Source organism: Anolis carolinensis, chromosome 6 (assembly GCF_035594765.1).
Source record: "Anolis carolinensis isolate JA03-04 chromosome 6, rAnoCar3.1.pri, whole genome shotgun sequence".
Taxonomy (NCBI): Eukaryota; Metazoa; Chordata; class Lepidosauria; order Squamata; family Dactyloidae; genus Anolis; species Anolis carolinensis.
Window position 1 is genome coordinate 76,985,736 of NC_085846.1, and position 26,800 is coordinate 77,012,535.

Below are 26,800 nucleotides of genomic sequence, written 5' to 3' on the forward strand. Positions count from 1 at the left end.
AATCCGCTCCACAAGGCATTAAAAATCCGCACATCCTAAGGAGAAAACGGGCTATTCTATGAGTTGTCTCCATGGCAGCACGGTAACTTCTGTGCTACTATGGGCCACCCCCCAAACCCCCCACAAAACCCTTAAAAATAAAAATAAAACTTACTGGGCATCATTAGGTCTTTCTTCAGCCTGATGGAACATATCAATGACATGTGAGGAGGTGGGGGGATCACTCCCTGCTCCCTTTGTCTTCTTGTGCATCATTTATATGTTTCTTCAGGCCTGAAGAGAGATCTAATGGCTCCCAGTAAGTTTTATATTTTATTTTTAAGGGGTTTTGGGGGTTTTGGGAAGGTGGTGGCTACCTCACAAAACCTCCCACCCATTGTACCATGACAATTGGTTAAGTTGAGTATGGATTGAGTTTACGCTGCTGTTTTATATTCTTATGTTTTATCGAATTGTACTTTTAACTGGACTGCTTTGTTTACCTTTATTTTATTTTAATTATATTTTTGTGTTGATGGATTGTTTTGTATTTGCATTTGTGAGCATTTTGTCCCATATGAAAGCCACCCTGAGTCCATTTTGGGAGATGGTGGTGGGGTATAATAATAAAGTTATTATTATAAAACAGTAGGGAAAAGGAAAATGTTGTGACACTGTCCTTCCCTTAAAAAAGAAAAAGAAGCCTTTTTTTGTAATACACAGTGGCCCTGAGTCCTGTATGGGTACTATAGGTTGCACTTTACTGCAATTCTAACATTATCCTGAGATTTAGCAGATTGATTTTCAATCTAAACTCTTGATGAAGAATAACTGCAATTTCCAACATTACTTTCCATTGACTGTGCTGTGGGGAGTTGCAATACTACAGCTGGGGTGAAATGAGATGATACCCACCTCTGGTTTAGAGCAATTACAAAATAGAATGTTTTCCCCATCTCTAAATTAGGAAAAAAGAAATAAACCTTGGGGAAAAAATAAGGAATAGCTTTGTGTATGAAAGGAATACAAGCACAGTTCTGGTACTAAAATACCTTTTTGGGTTGAATGTAGTCTCAGAGAGACCATATTCCTTAATCAATTCTGTGTCTAGGTAGCCTATCATTTGTCTCCCCCAGGCATATAGGATTGTTACATTAAACTGCTGGAAGTCAGTGGAGCTTGAGTAGTACAAAGAATTTTCAGTTTAGTGCAGCCCAGTTGCTTCTTTTAATGCTGATTATGACCTTTAATGTTGGACTGGCACAGTTGCCTTGGTTTTTCTTTTGGGCACAAATTCACAGCACTGCTCTTTTATGCTTGTGTGATGTGCATTTTATTTCTGACTTTACCTGTGACTTCTATTTGGATTGTGCTTGTTCTGGCACCTCCCCTGCGGCCACTTCTGGGAGTGCATGACTCCAATGGTTGTGCCCACAGGTTCATCGGAACATGCAAGCCCCCTCACCACGACAAGGTGACAATTCATCAAGGAGGTTCCAGACCAAGCACAATCCGAAGACCCAAAGACCTCAATGGCGGAGCAGGCGGAGGATAATATGGTACATGTTACAACGGCTGTGAAGGCGGAAGAAGGCTGCAACAGACTGAGAAGCCACTCTCTTTATGTTAACCACACCACTGCTGGAACCTCACTCTGTGAAGACTGTGTGTTGACCGGCCGTGCACCAACCTCCACACATTTAAAAAAATCACGCACAGGTGTCTTCCAAGAAAAATAAAAAACAAACCAAAAAAGTCCCATGACGATCAACGAGTGGCGACAGGGGCAGGACTGTGAAATCTGGACGCCCCTAGTCACAGACTGGCACATGGGCGGTGGATATGGACTCAGTTGTTCTACCTCAAGGACCAAGGCAGTTGAGTAGTCTGGCAACTGTATCCATGGCTGAGCAGCCCTTTTTATGATCCGTTCTGCTCACCCCACACGGGGAAGGGGCTAGAAAAGGTGCCCTAAACATAGTCTGCCTCTCTTACCCTGACTGGACTGCCACGTCCAGAGGGGTCACCATTCTGCGGCCAAAAAAGAGAAATGAACTTTGGAACATGGAACGTACGGACACTGTTGGATAACACTGACAGCAAATGCCCCGAACACAGGACTGCTATCATTGCAAGGGATTTGGGATGCTTTAAGATCGACATAGCAGCCCTTCAGGAGACCTGGAGAGCAGGAGAGGGACAGCTGAAGGAAGAAAAAGGAGGCTACACCTTCTTCTGGAAGGGACTGCCTGAAGAAGAGCAAAGAATACATGGAGTTGGCTTTGCTATCAGAAATGACCTGGTGAAGCACCTGACTGAAGCACCCACTGGCATCAATGAACGACTCTCAACCCTCCGAATTAACCTTGCCAAAAACCAACAGGCAACCATCATATGTGCCTATGCACCAACTCTAGATGCTGACAAAGACATCAAGGAAAATTTTTATTGTCAGCTGGACACCATCCTATCGGAGATACCTAAGAAGGACAAAATCATCCTCCTGCAAGACTTTAATGCCAGAGTCGGACGGGACTCTGACCTGTGGCCAGGGATCATAGGAAAAGACGGGGTCGGAAACAGCAACTCGAATGGCATCTTGCTTCTCACCAAATGCGGAGAGCACAACCTTGTCATCACCAACACGCTCTTCCACCAGAAAAAACAAGCTCAAGACATCATGGAAGCACCTCCGGTCAAAGCATTGGCACCTTTTGGACTATGTAATTACACATGCCAGAGACCACCACAATGTGCTTCTCACAAGAGCCATGACAGGTGCTGATGACTGCTGGACAGATCACAGGTTAATCTGATCCACGATGGCTATCAAGATCGTCCCCAAACGTAGACTCCAAGGAAGAAAAACATGGCGCAAAATGAACACTCAAGCCCTTCAGGAGCCCTCCAAACAAGCCCTTCTCCAAACAACACTCAAGGATCATCTACCCACAGAACACCCCAAAAATGTTGAGGAACATTGGAACAAACTGAAGACCTCCATCATCACAGCCTGCGAAGAAACCATTGGATACAAAACTAAGAAACATCAAGACTGGTTTGACAATAACGACAAAGAGATCCAACAGCTAATTGATAACAAAAGGAAAGCCTTCCAAACATGGCAGAGAGACACCAACTGTGCTGCCAAGAAAAAGATCTATGCCAGTGCAAAAGCTGAGGTCCAAAGAAGGACCAGAGAACTCAAGAACATCTGGTGGACAAAGAAGGCTGAAGAAATCCAACACTTTGCAGACACCCATGATGCTCAGGGATTTTTCAAAGCCACAAAGATCATTTATGGACCATGAAACCATGGCATACAGCCTCTACGCTCATCAGATGGAACCAAAATTCTGAAGGACAAAACATCAATTGCACTACGTTGGAAAGAGCACTACCAGAACCTGCTGAATCGCAGCTCCAATGTGGCCAAAGAGACCCTCTCACAAATCCCACAACAACAAACCAGGGATGAGGTTGCAGCACTGCCTAGTATGGAAGAAGTTAGCAATGCCATCAGCCAACAAAAAAACAACAAAGCCAGCGGACCTGATGGGATCCCTGCTGAAATCTTCAAAACGGGTGGACCTGAGCTGATACAACAATTCCACCAGCTCATTGAAAAGGTGTGGGTGATCGAGAAAATCCCAGCAGACTTCAAGGATGCCACCATCATCAACCTTTTCAAGAAAGGGGATAGAACAGACTGCGGGAACTATCGCGGTATCTCCCTTCTAACCTCCGCTGGGAAAATCCTCGCAAGAATCCTTGCAAACCGCCTTCTCCCTGTCTCAGAAGACACCCTCCCAGAATCCCAGAATGGCTTCCGCCCCTCCAGAGGAACAGTGGACATGATCTTCACTGCACGACAGCTCCAAGAAAAATGCAGGGAACAAAACCAACCTCTGTACATGGCATTCATTGACCTTGCAAAGGCATTCGACACAGTGAATTGCAGCACTCTCTGGACCATCCTCCAAAAAATCGGGTGCCCTGACAAATTTGTGAACATCCTGCAGCTCCTCCAAGACCTACAAGCCACTCTAAACACCTTCGCAGAAGCATACGAGAAGCTCGGCCTCTCATTGAACATCGAGAAAACCAAAGTGCTCTTCCAACAGGCACCAGCTAATCCCTCTGCAATGCCAGGAATACAGCATAATGGTGTAACATTAGAAAATGTTGACTATTTCCGCTACCTTGGCAGCCACCTCTCCACAAAAGTCAACATCGACACTGAAATACAACACCGCCTGAGCTCTGCGAGCACAGCATTTTTCAGAATGAAGCAGAGAGTGTTTGACAATCGGGACATCTGTAGAGATACCAAGGTGCTTCTTTATAAAGCCATTGTCCTCCCAACCCTGCTCTACGCCTGCAAAACCTGGACGGTCTACAGACATCACACCAAACTCCTGGAGCATTTCCATCAGCGTTGCCTCAGAAAAATCCTGCAAATCTCTTGGGAAGACAGGTGGACAAATGTCAGCATGCTGGAAGAAGCAAAGACCACCAGCATTGAAGCGATGCTCCTATCCCATCAACTCCGCTGGACTAGCCATGTTGTCTGAATGCCTGATCACCATCTCCCAAAGCAGCTACTCTACTCCAAACTCAAGAATGGGAAACGTAATGTTGGTGGGCAGGAAAAGAGATTTAAAGTTGGGCTTAAAGCCAACCTTAAAAACTGTGGCATAGACACTGAGAACTGGGAAGCCCGGGCCCTTGAGCGCTCTAATTGGAGGTCAGCTGTGACCAGCAGTGCTGCGGAGTTCGAAGAGGCACGAATTATTTATTTATTATTTATTTACAGTATTTATATTCCGCCCTTCTCACCCCGAAGGGGACTCAGGGCGAATCACAGTACACGTATAAGGCAAACATTCAATGCCTTAACATAGAACAAAGACAGAGACATACGCAGCTCCGAGCTGGCCTCGAACTCATGACCTCTTGGTCAGAGTGATTTGTTGCAGCTGGCTGCAGCTGACTGCTCATCAGCCTGCGCCACAGCCCGAATGGAGGGCTTAAGGGAGAAACGTGCCAAGAGGAAGGAGAGTCAAGTCAACCCTGACCGGGACCGCCTTCCACCTGGAAACCAATGTCCTCACTGCGGGAGAACATGCACATCAAGAATAGGTCTCTTCAGCCATCTACGGACACACCCCGAAGACCCTATAACTGGAGGGCCATCATCCTCGGCCTACGAGGGATCGCCTAAGTAAGTAAGTCTATTTGGAACAAGTATATGGTTTAAGATATTTTCTTGCTTTTATATGAAAATAATGCCATGGGATTTTCCACTCGGGTGTTAGTTTCAAGTTTACGTTTAATTAAATTAATATGCAAACTAAGCAGCATAGGCTTACATATATTTACCTAGAACAGGTTCTCAACCTGGAGTCCCCAGATGTTTTTGGCCTTCAACTCCCAGAAATCCTAACAGCTGGTAAACTGGCAGGGATTTCTGGGAGTTGTAGGCCAAAAATATCTGGGGACCCTAGGTTGAGAAACACTGACCTAGAAGTAGGTCTCAGTTACTTAAATAGAGCTCAAGTATAGACTTGCCATTCAAGTCTTATTGGTTTTAGTGTAAGATGCAGGTCACTTGGGTGCTGATCTTTTAATAATAGGCCTACCTGCAATATGCCCATTCAGTTAGATGAAAGCCAGTTTTCCCAAGAAATGTAAGTGTAAAGGGCAGCCTGAAATGGAAGGAAGAAGCCTAGAAAACCATGTGGTACCATTTGAGATGTCAACATTTTTGAGGTTAAATTTCTATATATGTAGAATAACAATGAACAACTCCACTCTAGAAGTGACTGGTGGCATGATATTTTGCATGATGTTAGCATTACTTAAGTTCTGATTTAGCTCAGAAGAATTAAAACAGCTATTAACCCAGTTTTACAAAATCTAACCAGTACTCAAGTATGTAACTGCATATCATTGAAGAGTTTTCAATAGGGAAAGACTGGAACAGTTTTTGTCAGAACTTTTAGGAAGTTCCTTTTTTGTATTACAACTCCCAGAATTGCCCCAGTCATGTAGTACAAAAAAGCTTTGATCAGTGCCATTGTACTTAGAAATACATTTCCAATACTTCTGTTTGGTTATGGCTGCATGGAACATGTGTGCCAAGTATACCTAAGTAGTTGGGATGCCTGCTTTTCTTCATAGTTCTGTTTTTATCCCAATAACAAATCCAGTGTTTCTTATCATTTTGTGAATGAATGCATGGCAATATGAAAATTCTGTTGCTGATCATAATATAAGCCAGGGGTCCCCAAACTTTTTAAACAGTGGGCCAGTTCACGATCCCTCAGACCGTTGGAAGCCCGGACTATAGTTGAAAAAAAACCCCCTATAAACAAATTCCTAAGCACACTGCACATCTCTTATTTTGAAGTAAAAAAAAAAACAATTGGGAAGAAATACAGCCTCAATGTTAATCATAATCATAATCATAATCATAAAGAGGGTTGGAAGAGACACCTTGGGCCATCTTGTCCAACCCCCTTCTACCTTTGTGCACCAAAAGCACAAGCAAAGCACCCCTGACAGATGGCCACCCAGCCTCAATGTTGTTCATCATCATCATCATCATCATCATCATCATACATCACACAGTCCTAAACACCGGGGAAGTGTTCAACTTGTGATTTTGTGATACGAAATTCAGCATACATATATATATATCTCATTTGCTGTTTTATACTGTGTCTTTGTGCCAATAATAATAATAATAATAATAATAATAATAATAATAATAATAATAATAATAAAGAGGTTTGGAAGAGACCCCTTGGGCCATTTAGTCCAACCCCCTTTTGTCTTTGTGCACCAAAAGCACTGGCGAAGCACCCCTTAGTAAATTATTAATTAAATAATAATTAAAATACCATTATAAACAAGCAAAGCTTTAGAAGGTGCGCAACAGGTGAGGGAGGAGGTGGGAAAGGCGGAGGAGGAGGGAGCCGCTGTTGCGGGGGCCGGATAAATGGCTTCGATGGGCCACATGTGGCCCCCGGGCCTTAGTTTGGGGACCCCTGATATAAGCAATAGTTGCTTAGATAGCCAGTAGTTTCCTATGTGAAACATATGTTTATTACGTACAGGCTCTAAGAAAGTGTGCATGACATGTGCAGTCAGGGCCTGGAGAAATTTAACTATAGATTCCAGAATCCCTGGCTGCAGGATTCTGAGAGATGTCAACCAAAACATCAGTATTCCAAAATCTGTGCTAAACAATCAGATCATTGTCTTTATCTTTAAAAGATATAAGGACCTTTAGTATTTCCAAAGCTATATGCACCATACTCTCATTCCAGTTTAACTGCCAGGAGTCCATACACAGTCCTGGAATTTGTCCTTTGGTGAGATGTCTTGAAGTTTTTTTTAATAGGTTTTAGATCTTTCAATCAGAAAATTCTAAGTGTCTTGTAAAACTACAAATCCCTGAATTCCATTGCATGCAGCCATGATAATACAAATACAGCTTTAATGTCCCACACAGTAGAATAACATCACTGTTCTATCAGTGGACCTTGTGCTGGTCTTGGGACTTTGACACATGCTTTACCGCTCCATTTACAGGTAGCAATTAGCCCTTTTGCTATCCTCTGCAGTACTCTGGGATTCATTTTGGTAGGATTGTGTGTGTTTCTGCCCTTCACCACTCCACTCCAAACCAGGCACAGTAGATTCTGAATGCATCAGCTATTTAATACTAGAGCAATCAAGACATTTTCAAAATCTGTTGATGACAGTGTTGGCAGTTCCAACCCTCTTTTAGTACATTGATGTTTATCTGGTTTCCTTTGGTGCTAAGCACTTTAATCAAGGCTTTGCTTTTGATGTTCAGCACTACATTAATTGATTAATGCATTACTTTGGTTAATCCTGCTGATTCACACTAATTCATCTATTAATATTCTCAGTCCCAGTAACTCTTCACCCTTAAATGCAAAATCAGCTCTTTATGTTTTTTACTATAGCCAGGGTGGCTGTCCTTTCAAATTTTCCCAAAGAATTGACATCGTAACAGCTGTGTGAAAGGCAGAAGTACAGTAACTGGAAGTTTCTCATTGTTGTGTCTTCATGTCAAAAAAATCTGTATCTTTTGAATTTGTGATTCACTTAAATCTCTTAAAGGCATGAAAACCTTATCCAAGTAGCAACACTAGCTCTGATGTACAATATTTATGCTTAATGTGCTTAATGTGGGGAAATAATGTTGGGGTATTCTGAGCTTATCTAAGCCACAAAAAAGAGAGTGAGCTGCAAATGCATCTACATGGAATATTTTCAGTTTGCAAGCAATCCTGCAGGTAGGAGGTAGAATATTCTCTGTAACGCCCCCCACCCCCCCGAGACAGCTGTTAATTGTCAAGTTGACACCAATTTTTAATTCTCAACAAGTCAGATTGTAAATAAGAAACATGAGACACTGGATCATCAACATCTCTGCTGAGGTCCTGTAAATCTGAACTGGGGCTTCTTTTATTGATTGAGGCTATCTATTTGTCTAAAATTTAATGTTCTTATTATATGCCCTGTTCTACTTTGGACTTTTTTTTCTGAATGTTCTTTTTACTTGATCCCAGTTGTGTCACTTGACACAAGGGCTACTTGTACGTGTGATCTTCTCTTCCTCAGCTGTTGAGTGTCTATTGACATGGAAGTCTCAACTTCTAGCTCTGTCTCCTGTTTCATTTTGAATTGTTTCATATTGTAGGACTTTCAAGATAAAATACTTTTAGGAGTGTTTTACCCATGCCTCCTTCTGTGCAGTTCTAACAGAGTTAGCTAAAATGAGATAGATTTACCTTTGATAGGTCATCTGCCAGTGTCACCTCCCACTACTGTCACTGTCCAGTACCTGTTTGAGATGTTAACTCTAGCTCATTTTCCCAGTGAAAGTAATACTTCCAGTGCACAGTGTGGATATTTTCTCTACTTTTAGCTTGTTTTCCACCCATTCATATATCCAAATTTTGTGGGGCATTTCTGTGTTCCTCATAAAAGCTTCCATGAAATGTGCTTGCTTTAAACTCTGATGTAGAGATTCTAGATGACCTTTTTGGAGATGATAGAGGAACACAATATAAGTAGGAATTATATCAATGAAATGATACCTATATAAGAACCTTTACCAGAGATTGAAAAAAGATTCCACATTCAGGTTTCAGCTCTTAGAATGATACAGAACAGCATAACTGCTGACAAAAGATTTAATGCAACTGCAAACATAGACATACTACCTTACATTTCAGCATACTGCATCTCTGCAAATGATACATAGTTATCCACTCAGAAAAAAGTTGCACATCTGTTTGAATCAAACCTCATTAAGGAAAAACTGGTTTTGAAGGCTTCTGTAGATGAATGTTAAATGTGCTATTCAAAATCTGAAGTTTTGCTTATCTCTGAAGCCAAAATCAAAGAGCAAATTCCTTCCTTCTAGAGTATAAATAGGTGGAGTTTTATCTTTTATATGGCTGGATGTGTTGATAATCTGTACTTAAAAGTAGTTCATTTGATCTAGATTCTGTTAGCTAAGCTTAGGTCCCATTTAAAATAATAGAAAAACTAGTGAAGTTCAATTTATTTCTATTGATAACATAGACCACAGTCTTACATACTCTTAATCAGAATTTTGTGGAGTTTGTTTCTGAATAGACAAATGCATAATTTCACTGTAAAGTTAGATGAAACCCAGTATCTGTGAAGACTTCAAGCTTTGTTTTTTATGTGTGTTGTAATTAGAATATTGTACAATCCCTGTATCCACAGGGATACATTCCAAGTGAATAGCTATTAGTGAAACCATTAATATTGAATCCATGGATAAGGGGTCATACTATACATCATAAAATAAGGTAATAGTTTTCCCCTGACATTAAGTCTAGTCGTGTCTAACTCTGGGGGTTGGTGCTCATCTCCATTTCTAAGCCGAAGAGCCAGCATTGTCCAATGACATCTCTAAGGTCATGTGGCTGGCATGACTACATGGAGTGCTGTTACCTTTCCACTGAAGTGGTGCCTATTGATCTACTCACACTTGCATTTTTTCAAACTGCTAGGTTGTCAGAAGCTGGGGCTAACAGCAGGAGCTTACCCTGCTCCCCGGATTCAAACCACTGACCTTTCAGTCAGCAAGTTCAACAGCTCAGTGGTTTAACCTGCTCCGCCACCGGAGGCTCCACTATACATAATACAAAATGCAAATTTGCTGTATATTAAACATTTCTGGGCTTTGCTGAAATGTCAGTAACATGTACTTCATTTTGTCTAGTTCAAGATTTCTTTCTGCAATATTTCATTTCTACATTTCTTGTAAAGAGCATCAGCCAATAGGAAAAGGGAAAATATAATAATAACTACTACATGTCCTGACATACCATTTATCTAGTACTATAAAAGTACATTCTGCTTTGCCTCTTCACTAACAGGGTCAACATGCCCCCGGACTTCATAAAGGTGAAGTCCAGTGAAAAGCTTTCTAGTTCAGTGCTTTTTCAAAGCATGAAGTGCTGTAAGGCTGTTTTGTTGAAAAGAACAAAAGCATTTTGAATGTGCTCAGAAAAAGTTAATTTTAGTCTGTCTTGTTTTATTGGGCTGCTTAGCTTAATGTGTTCTTTAACTAGGTCTTCAAATGTCACTTTGATTCTCAAGCATCAAACAGAAAGCCAACGTGATCTGGACATTGTATCGTGTCTCACACAGCTTTTTTTTCTCCTTCTCTTCTCTTCCCTAGAATTGTGGTAGACAACCATACTAGAGGAGAACAAAACTCTTAATAGCATTGACATATTCTTTTTCAAGACTTTTAACATTTGAGACATATGTATTTTCATAATTAGCACACTAGGGATAGAAAGAATATTTGAAAGTGTTTGAAAAATATGTTTTTTCGTGTGTCAAGGAAAATCCAAGATGAATCTTCAACATTCAGGATTAATTCTGTACAGAATTTTGCACATTTTGGCACAGAAAAACAATGGATGGAAAGCTGTATGTTCTTCATAAAAGATAATAATAATAATAATAATAATAATAATAATAATAATAATAATAATAATAACAACAACAACAATAATAATATAGAAACAGAAAGATCTTATAGAGAAAGAGGAAAAGCAGTGGCCCATTTGTATGGGTTTAGAATTTTAAGTTTGCTGTTGGTGTGGCTTTGATCCTTCCTTGATCAAAGTTCACAACGTGACATTGGTTGGCCTTTGTGGTATCTCCATTTGTTCCATCCTCCATGATTTTCAACATCTGTATGAAGCTTCTTGAAGTTGTCACTTGGAGGTCTGAGCTGATGTGCAGATGGCCAACAGTTCTGTTCCAGAGATGTTAAAGACAGCATTGAGATGGATGATGGTAGATCGATGTAAATCATGTGGTTTGGGATATTTATTAAGTTATATCAGCGATGAAGTTGCCTTTTTTAAAAATAAGGTATTCAAATTCAGTCTGTGCACCAATTTTTCTATTTCTATCATAAACCTTTTAACTGCTTACACCTTCTGACTCTGTTTATAACATTTAAAATCTTAAAATGTAATTACCACAGTTATCGCAGCAGGCAAACATGGTATTTTGAAGCTTGTTTGTGAACATAATTACACAGAGGTCTAACTTTCCAATGCTGAAATGGTTCCTATTTTTGAAAATATTATTGGAATTTATTTAAATTGTGCATACTAAATTAGCAGAAATTGTATTCATTATAATGACAGAGTAAGCCCTTGTGTACTATTCTTCCATAGATTGAATTTTGCATTCCTTCACATATATTTAGATATTAGCATTTTCGCTGGTATGCCCATGTTTATACAGAGTGTAACATTTTTTCTTGCATATCTCACCAAAATCTTTTAATAAGTAAGAGTTACGTTTTGCCTGAAAGAGCCACACACAGTTTCCATTGTTGGTCAAAACCACTCCAAGCATATTTAAATAAGCTTCTCTAGATTTGCAACTCTAACAACACATACACATCTTCCTTTTTGTTGTTGTCAGAGACAAGTTCTGTGGAAAGTATGGATGGTTAAAAAGTTGACTAAATTAGTTTGAGAACAAATCCAAAATACTAACACAAATAATATAGTGCATAGATACCAACTAGGTGGTAAACTTCATTGTAGTCTCCAGTTGTGCAACAAGCTGCACATATGGCAGTGTACATAGGGGCCAGAAGAAGAAATATACCACTTGTGCACTTGAAAAAAAACAGAATCCTGCCAGAACTCTGGTTTTCTTCTTTAATGTGATATTAGATGTAGTCCAGTCATTGGATATTTTTCCAAACTGTCCAACTGGAGTAATCATTGCCACCTTTCCAGCATTCAGGATTGCTAAGAGTAAGCATGGAAACAACTTTTTTGATCAGTATCTTTTCTGGGGAGGAGGAGATTTGGACCTCCTCTTCCTCAATGACCCTGAAGTAACTTTCTCACATCACTCCAGTATAGGCATGTGTACAAGTGCATTTGCTCAGGTTCTAGCTGATACTAGGTTTAGCACTCAGGTAACATTATGCAAGTCGCATGTAAATGATAACCTGTAATGAGCACACATGTGTCTGTTTCACTGAATAAAAATTGGAGTTTTGTGCTTTTCTGATGAAAAATAAGAATTTGATAGTATTATAATATTATAAAGCTTTCAAAAGTCTCATTTCTGTTCTTTATAATTTGTCAGAAAAAGAGTGTTATCCATCATATCTCAAAATGAAAGCTGTGGTCGTTTTTCAATTTGGAGCAGTCTACTGCAGAAATTTCATGGAGGATTACATTGACACTTGGTTCTCATGTCATTAGTCAGTCATATTCTGTTATGTTTGGGGGAAAACATCAGGCTGCCAGTAATTCTCCAAGGACATTATTTCACTCCCTTGGTAGATGTGGATTCTTTGATGTAAACTTCTAAAAGTCATTTTTAAAGTTTCACTGTAACACAGCAGCAGTGTATTCTATTATTGATTATAAGGAAGTAATTTGGCTTTCAATTCAGAGATGGTATACTGTATGGCATTATATGACTGAGTTGATTCTGTCTGTATCTTGACCATTGGTAGATGTGTGAGTGTCTGCATGAATTGTACAAGTGCACTGGCATGATAAGGTCACAGGTATTCCAGACAAATACATTATCTCATTTTACCCAATTGCTGCAGTCAATTCCTTTTAGATGACATGATGAAGATTTGAGATTAGTGTTCTGTAAGCACAGTGAAATCTTTCCTTTCCTTCCACTCTCTCAGTGAGGAATTTTTAATTTTTCTGAACAAGTGCTTTTCTGCTATCCATTTCTCTTTTGCTCCTTCTGTGTCTTGTATGTTGTACTATACAATTTACTTGTGGCATTGTAACCAAGATAACTTGAATGCCAGTTACATACAGTAGAGTCTCACTTATCCAAGCTAAACGGGCCGGCAGAAGCTTGGATAAGCGAATATCTTGGATAATATCTTAAACATCAAATTAGGTTATGATTTTACAAATTAAGCACCAAAACATCATGTTATACAACAAATTTCACAGAAAAAGTAGTTCAATATGTAGTAATGTTATGTTGTAATTACTGTATTTATGAATTTAGCACCAAAATATTATGATATATTGAAAACATTGACTACAAAAATGGCTTGGATAATCCAGAAGCTTGGATAAGCGAGGCTTGGATAAGTGAAACTCTACTGTATTAATTCTGTTGGCATAATACTGCTGGTTGCTTGAAATCTTTCCGCATGAAACAGTTCAGTTTATTCAGCTGAGCAGAATTATTGACATTGGGCCTGTCGCATTTAAATCTGCATTGTAGAGTTGCCCATAAAAAAGATGGCAACTGAAAATGGTGATGCACTAATCGTAAAAATTATCACAGTGGCAACTCTTGCATTGACCTGTGAGAGAAGACTGTTTTTGTTATATGAGCTTGCTTGCCCTGAAGGAACTAAATGGTCAATTTAGTTATACTAATTATGTTGTAATGCCACAATCATTTCCAGGGATTGAATGCTGAACTGTCTTGAGATCGATACACATGTTTTTGGGTCATCCTGGGTTTGCAACAAGGTAGAAGTCAGCAGTTGGACAGAAAACCTAATGTATTGTCAATGGCAGTTACAAGAAACAAACTTGAAGATTTAAGTAATCAAACTTGTACAATGGTATGTTATAAGTCAGTGGTTCTCAACCTGTGGGTCCCAAGGTGTTTTGGTCTACAACTCCCAGAAATCCCAGCCAGTTTACCAGCTGTTAGGATTTCTGGAAGCTGAAGGCCAAAACATCAGGGGACCCACAGGTTGAGAAGCACTGCTATAAACTGTTTAGTTGCAGATTACAAGCTTTAAATAATTAATCAGTCAATCAGAACTTTAATAATATATCAAAAAATGTTTTTAATTAATCAGTGGAGCTGATAGCAAAATAGTGGTTGTGGGAACTCAGACTTTTTAAGGTTGTGGAGAGTGTAGTAATTTCACAATTTTATCTGAAAATTTGATAAAAAAGAAAATATTTTAAATGGCTTATTCTTCCTGAAATAAGAATGGATAAATGGAAGCTCCTCAGACTTAACAGATATTGTCTAGAGAAGCTTGTCAGATACTTGTTTTAAGGAAGTTTCAAAACATGATTTTTCTCCAGTATTGTTCAGCATTATCAACTTTTTTATGCTGTTTGCTTGTCATAGATGTAATTGTCAGTAATGTGAAAAATCACAGTATCATAGGAACAATGCAATTCTGTTTCACTGAGATGATTATAATTTTTGCCCTGAATTTATTCCATGAAACATTAACATTCTATTTCCCTAGATTTTATGAATATATAAATAAATTTTGCAAATAAAAACCTGTGATAGGTTTGCCAGAATCAAGTTGACTTAAAGGAACAAATATGTATTGTGCATGTATGTATGTATACATGTTTGTGCTGTTGTTTATTCATTCAGTCGCTTCTGACTCTTCATGACCTCATGGACCAGCCCACGCCAGAGCTCCATATTGGCTGTCACCACCTCCAGCTCCTTCAAGGTGTATACATACACAAACATTCATACTTGTCTAGTCGAAGTCCAGTACCCTCCTTTGAATATTACTAATATAACTCATTAACATTGGCATAATGAATGATGATGATTTCAGATGCAGTCCAACAAGATCTGGGGAATCCTAATCGGAACCACAGTTCGTATCTCTAGTGGATTTATTTTCAATAATTCAAGAGAAAGTTAACATCAGGAAGTGCAACATTTATCAATAATTGCACTGATTTTTAACATGAATGAAGATACTGAGCAGAAGGAGAATATATGATTGTGCACTTTACAGACCTAAAAATAATATTTATTAATTGAGAACTTCACATTTTTCATTTTGATTTATTACATGATACTTATGGATAACATTTCCTTGTAACCTTTTATTTATAATGCTGTGATGGTGAAGAACTTTCCAGGTATTTTAAGAGTTTTAAAAGTTTTTGATACTTTTTAAGTTTTAAGTTTTAACTTAAAAACTTTAAGTTTTAACTTAAAAAGTTTTAAGATCATCAGAATTTAATTTTCTGATGTGCATATTGCGTATTTTATTGTATCATTGTCAACTTTATGTTATCTTTTAAAATTTATTCTGTGGCATTGGTTTCTATAAGATTACATGTGTTTTTGTCTAGTCTGCGTTGGGTGTTTCATTTCACATGTATGCATACTTCCAATTTTTAAAAAATGCTGAAGCATGCAAAGTGCTCTTCTTTTTTGTGATGTAGAAATCTGTCTATGTTATTTCTTCACCTGGTACCAACATTTTTGTGAATGAAATAGTTCCCCAGAATACACTTGCTTTTTTATCTGAGGTATAGTTGTATTTCAATACTACACATTTAAGAACATTTCATTTAAGAATATTTTCATTTTGGCCCTCTATAACTATGTTCATTTCAATATGGTCTGCTATTGTTCACACTTTCCTGTTTCCACAGTAAGTTCAGGAATATATCCCCTGCAGATATGGGGGGCTGTAATGTATTGATTAAAAAATAACTGACCATGTTAGCTTGTTGTGGCATAAAAAAGAAGAAAAGGGAGGGGATTTTAAAAAGAAATCAAGCAGCCCTTCTGAGACTTTCTGATTTTTTTCCTGATTTTTTAAAATTATACCGGTAGATATGGAACTAAAGAGAAAATTTGGAGTAAGTACCAGATAGAGAAATCAATTTTATCAGTAATATAGCTAAAACAATTTTTTGTAAAAAGCACAGAAATAATTGAAAAAGTTTGTTTTTGGCCTCTGGTACAGGATTAAGTTTAGAATAACAAGTGTAACTATGGAAAAAAATATTATTAGCACAGAAATGAAATGCATAGTAATGAAAACAGCATTTTGTAGTATCTACCTCCAGGAGAAACACATTCATGGTTGAACTGAAGAGCTGTCAAATGATTTTGATTTGCTGAGTTCATGATGTGCTAAATATCAAGTTGTAGGTTGTTTTATTGACTTTTCCTAGCAGAGGAATAAATCAGCTGGAGTTTATGGCACTGGCGATCATTTGCCTTGAGTGGCTTTTTGTTGGAGAAAACATGGGACGCAGATTGTAGGGGGATTAAATGGACCTGAAACAATTTGATTTGACTGCTCATATTACATTTCCATAGGGAACTGAGCAGTTCCAGTTCACAATACACAAATGACTACTTTATTAGGGGCACAATTGTAATCAAATGTGACAGGATGAAGTCAGAAGTTTTTATATTATTCCTTATCATTTTGTAGAATAATCTGAATTCAGGGTGTTAAATCCAATTAGGACAGACATATTGTGGAAGCAGTGACTAATACATGACAATCATTTCAATTTGGTCCACTGGAATCAGCCCAAAATTTGGATATAGCCAATTTAAATAATTTTGTTTGAAGATGAATATAATTCTTTCAGGATGGCATAAATGATAGCATATACATGTGGTCATGCCTGTCTGTCTACTATGGGGGTATCTGCTATTCTAGTAGGGTTGCAAGAGTTGCCAGGTGGATGACAAAACAGGGCTCCTATACCTTTAACTGTTGCATGGAAAAAAGAATTTCAGGGGATGGAACTTGTGCAATAAGCAACACTTGCTGAAATTTTTATTGTTTAAACAACTGTTAAAGGTTGTTATTTCAAGATAATTTTTTACACAGAATAAAACTGTGAGGGGTGACCACAAATTCAGCTTAATCTGAAATGATTTTATGCCATTATTCATTCTTTCCAGTTCACTTGAAAAAATGCATTTGAAAATGAGCATCATTATACAAAACAATTGCATAAATTATTTAATCCTTATTAGAGCAGACCCACTGAATCAATGCTAAGTATTGATTTATCAGGTTCCCATTGATTGAGTTGATCTAGTCTCGTTTAGACAAACTGGATTTCAGACTTTTCATTATTTTCATTTGCCAATTATGCAGAGATATATGGGGTTTTCTACTTGGGCCTTTTAAAACTAAATCTGTTTTTGAGTACTTAATACAGTGCCATTGAACAAATAATATACACTTTTTATTACCAGTAAATATTTAAGGAAGTTCTTTCCCTTTGTTTCATTACTTCAGTTAAGTGTCAAACATCTAAAAAAATTAATTGGAAATTTGAAGAAATAATATTATGTTTTGGATGAATTTGTTTATATTGTGAAGTGTCATAGTGGGACAATGGGGTGGCTAGGGAGAAATGATACATTTTGATTTTTTAAAAATATGAATGGAAAACTCTATATCCTCAGATACTCAGAAAATTAACAGAATGAATCTAACCATGTCTAAGGAAGCCAGTGAAGATGCATAAAAGATTTAAAGAGGATCAGGAGTCTCTCTTATTATCTATACTTCCGCCTGTCTTTATATATCTCTGCATTAATCTGGAGAGTCAATTACAAACCCACTTGTTCTCTATTGGAATTTATCAATTAAGCAAAAAGAACAAACTTGTATGAATTTTATCACATGAAGTAGGCAAACCAGCATTGAGGCAGGAGCGTCACTTTCAGTGACAGTTCCTATCACACAAAGCTGTGCACATCCTTTTTCTGGTGGCATTTGAGCTGTCTGCCATTATTGACAGGTAAACTCTGTCAGTAGTTGCCTATCGCATCACGTTCCTGTGAACTATCTGGATGTGATGGAACCGTTCCGTTTCTGTGCCAGCAGAAGATGGAGGCAAGAGGATGGTGTAAAAAGAGTGTTTGGAGTCTCTGAATTTGATGGAGAAGGTTTAAAAGCTGTGTTTTCTTGGGAGTAAGGGATAGTGATTTTGGCTGAGGGGGAGAAGGAATAATGGGAGTAGGTTTACAAGCTCAGCAAGAAGACTGAGAAAGTAAAGCATATATTGACAAACTACCTTTGATTTTTATGGTTACATAGTGTTTGTAATTTACAGTGAAAGGAAGGTTCCATGATTCCACTACTGATGTATTCTTTCTGTGTAAATTCTGAATGTGTGCAGAGTTCATTTCCTGGTTTCCTGCATAATTTGTGTCATTTCTTCCATATCTAATTTTCTTACCTAGATTGTTATTTTTAAAAAACCTTAAGGATTTTTCCTCATTGTAGCTTTGCTGAGAACCTTGGGAGGGGAATTATTCCTTGCACAGAGTGTTCTCATCCTGTAAGACACACAGAATTGGAGTGCCAGTGGGTCATTTCTGAGTACTTGTTACATCCCTAGTCTTTAGTGACTGACAGCAGTTTTCCGTAATTACAGACAATATTCCTTCTCAGTTCCTGCAAAATCCTAGAGATTGAAACTGAGAACTTCCACATGCAAAGCACATGCTCTGTCACTGAGCAATGCATCATTTCCCATTTGGAAAGTTATTTTAAATAGGAATTGTTATAGCCAATGCTCAGTTATGAGTACCTTAAGCAATGCATGCCATTATATTCATTCTTTCTAATAGCAACTTTCCAAAGAGGACACCAACTTGAGCAGTGACGATGAAAGGTGGTGCTTATGTGTGCTTGTTTTATAAAGCACTGAAAAGACAAAATTGAACTCACTCATTAATTATTGTGGATGCTCATAAACCCAAACCAAACCTTGTGAAAAGTTTTTTTTTGCACCTCTGGGAATGTTTCATATGCAGTCAAATGAGAACACATGGAAAACAACATATCATGACAATCACTGAACTGGTAAAGACAAAAGAAGGATGGCACACATTGAATAGAAATATGTTGTACATTACAGTCTTTAGCACATCTTGTGATCAACCGATTTTTTTGTTTTTCCCCACCATAAAATGAAATAAAATAAAATAAAATTCAAATGAATATATTTTCTCAATTTCACAAACTGCTGGTTCTAATACTGCAATCATTGAACTATTTTTTTTAGTCGGTTGTACTTGACTGGAATTGTTGAACTAGTTTATATTACGGCCATTTTCTGTTGCATGAAGTACTCAACACTGATTATTGGGTGCTAGCAGGAGGAAATCACACCACTTTACCCTTTGGCAAGGCTTTCACAGCTACACATTTCTGCTGATGCTTGTCTGAATTTGCTTTCCTCACACCATTAATTCCTCTTACTTTTTATTGAAACACTGAAGGTACTCCCTTGTTTGAGGAAAAAGAAAAGAGATGGGACAGGATCATAGCAACAATCATGTCCAATGTTGCATTTGTATAGTAGATTTAGCCTGTGAAATTTGTTGTGATGTGTGATGCTATATCAAGGAATACTGCTTTTAAAATCTATAGAGATTCAGAAGAAAGCTGCCTGATCAGACCATCATTTTGTGAAGTTTGGCTCACCGGGAGTGAACAGAATTATGATGTAACTTGAGCTGTATCTCAAGATTTTGATAAAGATATATTCTCCTGTCTCTGTGAGCATATAGGGTTTAAGTGATTAGAGTATTGAACTGAGAATTGTGAATTGTGAATTTCAGCTTCTAGTCTTCAATGAGGTAAGCAATTCATTGCATACCCTTGGGCCAGTCATTCTCCCAGCTTGATGTACCTCACAGAGTTGTTGTGATGATGAAGTGGAGAGGAGTGGTAGGAAAATACGCTTAAGAAAAAATAACAAAAATGATTAATTCCTTTATTGATAGAATTAGTCAGATAAAAATGATTGTCCTAATGTCAGTGTTATTGTTCTGAGCAAACAGCTCCTGTAACTCTTGCTTGTAAGGATATTGAGTCCCCATTCCACCTTTGATGCTTGCCTATTAGTCACAGACTTTTGCTTCCCATAACACCACTTCATCAGCACCACTATACAACATTTAGCTATTTTTTAAATCCCTATGTGTCATTTAAATAATAAATGTAGCCACTTGGTAAGTCATTGCTTGAAGATTGATATGTCCCATAACGAAATACATACTCTTGGATATTGAACTAAGACAGTGAAATATGAACAACATTAAAAGATCTACCAAATGAATTAGTAAATTTCATTAATCATAAATGAAAAAGACTTATAGGTCTCTTTAGAATTCAAAAGTTTCAGAGAATCTGAGGATGTGCAACAAGATTTTTTCATGTTGATGGAGAAGATCTGGAGGGCAAATGTAGTGGTGTTAGCCTGAAACAGCCCAATGTTTAACTGGGAATATCTCTGTGCTATTACTACTTTTACTTTTAAAAGTAAAACCTGTGTCTTAAGAAATAAGGTAAGAAGAGCAATGCACATAAAAAAGATATACCAGGGGAAGATCTGAAAATTTCCCCAAAGCATTTGCTGCTCTCTTACAAAACAAGTGCCTTCCTCCCAGTTTAGATCAGATCCTTATTTCTCCAAAACTGGTATGTACTTATTCTCTGTTCCATGCTAGATCATAGCATTTTAGTCTTCATGAATTTTCATGTGTATTAAACTCAGAGGAGCACACACATTTTGCATGCATTTATATTAAAGTACACATTTCAAGCAATTTCCCATTACATAAATCCTTTTGAACCATTTTTTCAAAAACATAATTTTGTACTCTTTTGTTGAATGTGAATTGCATTATAAACATTTCTTGCTTGGTTGGTGAACCGTGTTCTAATACTGTTTACATTTAAGAAGTGTGAAACTGGAAAGTCTGAACTGAAATGCAACTTAAGCTCCTCTCATGTTCCTAGTTTTCTCTCCCACTTCTATGTACATCTTTAGAAATTAGCAGCATTCACTAGTGTGGCCCACTTGGACGTTTGAATTAGCCAGAAATGTGGACCCTAGTTGAGAAGCCATCAGGACTCAAGTATCCTTTGGATCCTGAGGGATATCAGATTCAGTATGTCTGCTTGACCATTATTGTGTTTTACCCAAATAAAGATATATAGAAATAGATTACAAGCAGTGATAGTTATATAATATTTTAAACAGATGTACTATAATATTTGATAAGGCAGAAGGTAGTGGAAAAAGAGGAAAACCACATTACTCAATCAAGGAGTCTGTAAGATAGGGTGCATTTCCACTGTAGACTTAATGCAGTTTGACACCACTTTAACTGCCATGGCTCAATACTATGCATCATGAGAGTTGTAGTATGATGAGGCACCAATACGCTTTGGAGGAAAAGATTAAAGGCTTTGTAAAACTAACTGCTATGGTTCCATAGCATTGAGCTGTGGTACTTAAAGTGGTATCAAATTGTATTAGTTATAGTGTAGATTCATCATTAGAAGACATACATTCACAAAGTCAACATTTTTTCAAACTCAATTTGATATCAGTCCCAAATATCAACTAATAAAGATAAAACACTGTTGTTGGTTTTTTTTTAAAAAAACTTACAGCTGAAATTGCTAGGGTAAATGTGTTTTAGTACCATGTGCTAAAGAACATCATACATTTGAATGTGGAAGAGAAAAGAAGCGACTCTCTTATGGCCATAAATTATGCCATAATCTGCAGCTGAACAGCTCTTAAATGCAATAAGAAAAGCAGAAGATTGACAGAATTTAGATGGTTTGGTTTGATGTAATTTCAGGCAGCCTGAATCATTTTTCTGTGACAAGCTCACTTACAAACCTTTCAGAGGATAGAGGTTCTTTTGCCTGCATTTCTCAGGTATAGTCTCTAGCAGATTTTTGCCTTTCTCTCTCTACATATTGTGAAATTCATTGAAGAAAATCAAATAATTGTCTATTAAGAACAAACTACCCAGAGGCTATATACCCAGTTGCTGGTGGCAAATTCAGATCGGACGCCTCTCAATGTGATCCTAACTGCTTTTTGTAAAACAAGTAGGCAGGAGGAAAACTCAGGAGACTTTTTTCTATTCATTTCTGTAATAGTTTTCATGCCACAGGAGGCATAAGAAGATTTGTGCTGCCAGCCTCCTTTTCGTTAGCAGGGACTGCAATGCTGTCAGGCAAGTTAATGTGTGCATAACTATTAAAGGCAACATGTGTGCAAATTATGAAAACTATGGTTACATTTTTAAAAGATGCTTCCTTTTGCTGAGAGTTGGGAAAAATAAGACAAGAACAGAAGAATGGGGAGATTTTTAGTTATATGTGTTTTTGAAGGCAATTCTATGCTTGGCTGATATATGTTTGCTTGTTATGGAAGAATGTTAAAATTCTCTATTCATGGAGCTAGGAATCTTGATTGTATTTTTGGCTGAATCATAGTTCTTGCCTTAGAATGTAGTAATGCTTAATGGTTTCTTTGTATTTTGCTTTTCCTAGAAAATGTTTCAGAATTTGCTGTGGACACCACAGTGCCTACAAATAACAAGTTTTAATTATGGATGGGAGCGGGAGGGAAGGTTAAAAAAAGAGATGAACTTTCAAGTTAATTTGAGATGCAAACTTTAACTAATTAGGTTTATGAGTGTATAAAACATAAATTTGTTAGCCTATGACAATTATTGTAACTGGATGATGCAGCAGGGCTAAATGCTTCTTCCCATTTTTCCTTTTCTCTGAAGTTTCATTGTAAACTATACTTTGCCATGTTATGTTGTAAGATACTTTGGATATTAGTGTAGTTATTTCAAGATTAAATTAAAAATTTGAGCTGAAACAACTTCATGTGACTAAACTGGAATCTGATCAGTGCTTGGATTTAGCAGAAAATAGTTGACATAATGTAAATTGTTTAAGTATGCAGACGTGCTTTGTAAACAATATAAAATCAGTCTGTTACAGACAATATATGTTTTAGGTATCTCTACATATTATACACCTAATAGAAACAAGAACTGCTAATAATAACAACAAAATGTAATAAAAACAAAAAAAACCCTTTCATAATGTATATCAGAATTGTTTTTTTTATCTTGTGTTACAATTTTCATCAACATGCAACAAAGTTTTGAATAAGTTATACTGTACCATTAATTCTAGGTGATATTTCTCTCTGTGTATCTCTGGCTATACACGGATTTTATGCTGTTATTATAATTTTCCTCGACACTGAAGAATTAAATGGAAATACATTTTGGTTTCTCTCACCAGCTGGACAAATAAGTTCTAGCAGGTACCATAGTCATATAATACTATCTAAATACAAACAAAGAGCAATAGAAGATCGGGTAGTTCTGAATTGGATATCAGCATCAACCGTTCAATTTCCCTTCAACACTGCCAAACTGATGTTCTTCCTCAACTTTTTCTTTCACTCCTCTTCTCTTGTGCAAGTTGTCATTCTCATAATTCAGACTCTCTGCTTCATTTTGAATATAATGTCAGTTCTTTTCAGATAAAAAATAATTGGAGCCTGCTGTCTGAACTTGACCAAAATCAGTGGAACAAGTTATATATACCTCAAGCCTCATTCATTTTATATGAACTGTTAAACAAATTTCACCTGATGCCAACCAAGTTTTTTTTTTGAAAAGTGGGAAAGGAATTGTTTGTCTAGCACATATACTATACAAATATCACAGAATCACCAAATTTAGTGTATTGTGTATCTAAGAAGACCATAGCTGGACCCAAACTTTCAATTATTTCTCCAGTAGACACCTTGAATTTCATTTTTTGTTGTTCAAGAATGCACACATATGAATTGAGTTTGACTAGACATCATATTGGTACTTGGGCTGATGTACTGAAGATTTGTGTTCAACTTTGGAACTAAACAGAAATTTTTGCTTGCTGTGGAAAATTGTGATTTTGAATCCATTTTCAAGGAGTTTGATTTGAGAGTACTACCACTCAAACTTTAATTTTCCTTAAATCATAATAATAAATATAGGCATCAACCTGCATTGCTGACTAATTTCTAATAACAAATCTAATACATATTTTTGTGCATGCATCCAGTAGATTTTATTAATTTCAAACACAGAACACTAGGTTCAGACTATGACCTAATATGCAAAGACTCCAGAAGAGATCCCCCCTAAATCCAGGAGTGGGGGACCAAGCCCTTCTTAAATGATCAGGTATCAAAGATCCTGTGTAGTTGAGATCTGAGGAACTTCCAATCAGAAGTATCCTGGATATAGGGTTATAGCTTTCTTTGTAGTAACTTATTAAGATCTTACATATTTTCCCCTTTGATATTATTTTAGATTTAGACTTTAAATAATGTTATTACATGTTATTTATTACTTTGCCATGTAGTTATGCTGTTAATTGTCTTAGATGGTAATAGTTGTGTCCAGGATGGGTTCAGAATAGTTCTTAGAGTGGTGGCCATCTGTAAACTCATTCACAATATTGGGGTCTTAATACCCTAAAGACACCAGATCCTGTCTGATCTCGAATGCTAAGCAGGGTCAGGACTGGTTCATATTTGGATGGGGTACTTCCAGGAAACACCAGGTGGTGCAGTTTATATTTCAAAAAAGAGACTGGCAAAACTATCTCTCAGTATTCCTTTCCTAAGGAAACTTTATGAAATTAATAGGGTTGCCATAATTCGACAGGTGACTGGAAGACACATACACTAGGACTATAATAATTTCTCAGGCTGCATTTCTTTTGGCAGATAAGCTTAAAAAGAAGGGAAAATCCTTCTTTTCTTAAAAGCACTTAAACATGGTTCCTTACTTACTTTTAACTTGTTGCTACATAACCAATGCTAACAATTTCAGATGTCTCTCTGGGTTATGTGTAATACAGAAACTTGGAAAGACATACAAATATAAACGTAATTTGCTTTATTTTATCCCAAAGTCAAATATGTCAAGAATAAATACTGGTTAAATATACATGATAGAATATGGGGCTTTGATTGTTATGTATTAAAGGTGTTTGTTCGATAATGTTCAAAATTACTTTTGTTTTATCTTTGCTTTGTAATACCCAGTTTACATATGCAGTAAATGATTTTAGCAAGACCTTCTTCACTGAAACAGTTATTTTTCCTGTATCGCTATGCTTTTTTTCTTTTCATCATACAAATTGAAGTCTTGTTTCTATTGTCCCCATGGTGAAGCTTACTAATACTGAGCAGTGGAAGAAAGCTAGTTTTCAAAGATCACCAGTGAACAAAACAAATGCCTGTAAGGAAGCCAAAAGCCAAGCCCAAAGTAGATTAGTAACAGGTGTCTGCCTTGTCCTTATTGTTCATTGCTTCTATGTTATGGATTAGTGTAATAGCTGAAATAAATTCTAAATATATGCATAGTTGTAGAAGAGAAGCTGATCTGAATAGTCACTGTAGAAAAATGTGTCCTGCACTGTTGTTTGTTATTGTTTATGTGACAGATGATTCAAACCACTGCATCACATGGAAAATTGTTCTTTTTTCTAGAATTTAGTCCATCTTATGCAACTATTACATTAGCATTCTAAAAAGCTGTAATGTAATGGGAATTATGTCTTTTTTTGCTGCTGTCAGTCTAATACACTGACTTGGGAATATGTCCCTCTGAATACAATACCATTTAGATTTGAATACACATAAATCTGCATTCAACACATATATTGCATGGGGGAGCCACTGCTTTATTGTAAGATTGTTGATCACATCACCTGCAGGATGAATTAACATGTTGTTAGAGAATATGATATCCATCAACCATTATTGTATATTCAGTATGCAGCTAACAGGGTTGACAGAATGCAATGGGAAACTAAGTCAAATGCATTATAAAAATCTACCCAACCCCAAAGCTCTGCAAAAAATATGTGGTGGAAATATGCCTGGAGAAAAGAATGGTGTCTTCTAGTATTTTCAAACAGACTTTTATAGCTGTTAGTTAAATACTCGCATTTGACTTTAACTTTCCCAAACAATCCAAGGACTTTATTGCATAAAGCTGCACTCCTGCAGCATTTGTGCAACCTCTGAAACTGACAACTTACTGGGATGATCACCTTACTGGGATGTTGTGGTTGTGCAACAGTGATGCTTTGCCACTCTGTGGTCCTGCAGCTGAATTTCCTATTGGGAAGGGAATTGCAGTTCTGTAGATGCATAAGCTTATTGAATTCATTTTTTTTAAAAAAGACTCTTTCAGGTGCATTATTTAGTATCCATATGCTAAAGCTTTAGAGCCACCTAGGAGCTTAGTTGAAGATAATTTATGTTTTTGTATTGTACCTTTCTTCCAGTATGGGATCCACAACTCATGCAATCTTATCATTTGTGATCACGTCAGTGAGATGAAACATAGCTTGTCAAAGATGCTGAACATGATCATCAAAATAGGTTCTGCGATTTGGATTGTTTCTTTAAAGCTCATAGTTAAACATGGTACCAAATTCGATCAGTTTACAGTGGAAAAATGTGACCAGGAGCATAATGGAGATTGTAAGAAAAAACAGAATGTGTATGAGCCCAAAAGAATGCAACCAAGATTGTGACACTTCACTAATGTAGGATTTTACGTAGCTTGACAGTTGGTGGGTATGTTG

The 26,800-nt window shown here is 37.3% G+C and overlaps 2 protein-coding genes across 8 annotated transcripts in view; both read left to right on the top strand.

Annotated features, from left to right (window-relative positions):
* Window positions 1-10,278, top strand: part of LOC134299981 (uncharacterized) — a 36,935-nt gene extending 26,657 nt beyond the window's left edge. Inside the window, exon 2 of the mRNA XM_062984395.1 lies at window positions 1-10,278. This exon is cut by the window's left edge and continues 20,852 nt beyond it. Within this exon, the coding sequence (XP_062840465.1) occupies window positions 3,477-4,553 (1,077 nt within the window). The 5' untranslated portion in view covers window positions 1-3,476 and the 3' untranslated portion in view covers window positions 4,554-10,278.
* znf385d (zinc finger protein 385D) overlaps window positions 1-26,800 on the top strand; it is a 506,886-nt gene that overhangs the window by 137,753 nt on the left and 342,333 nt on the right. The gene's annotated exons all lie outside the window — the stretch shown is intronic.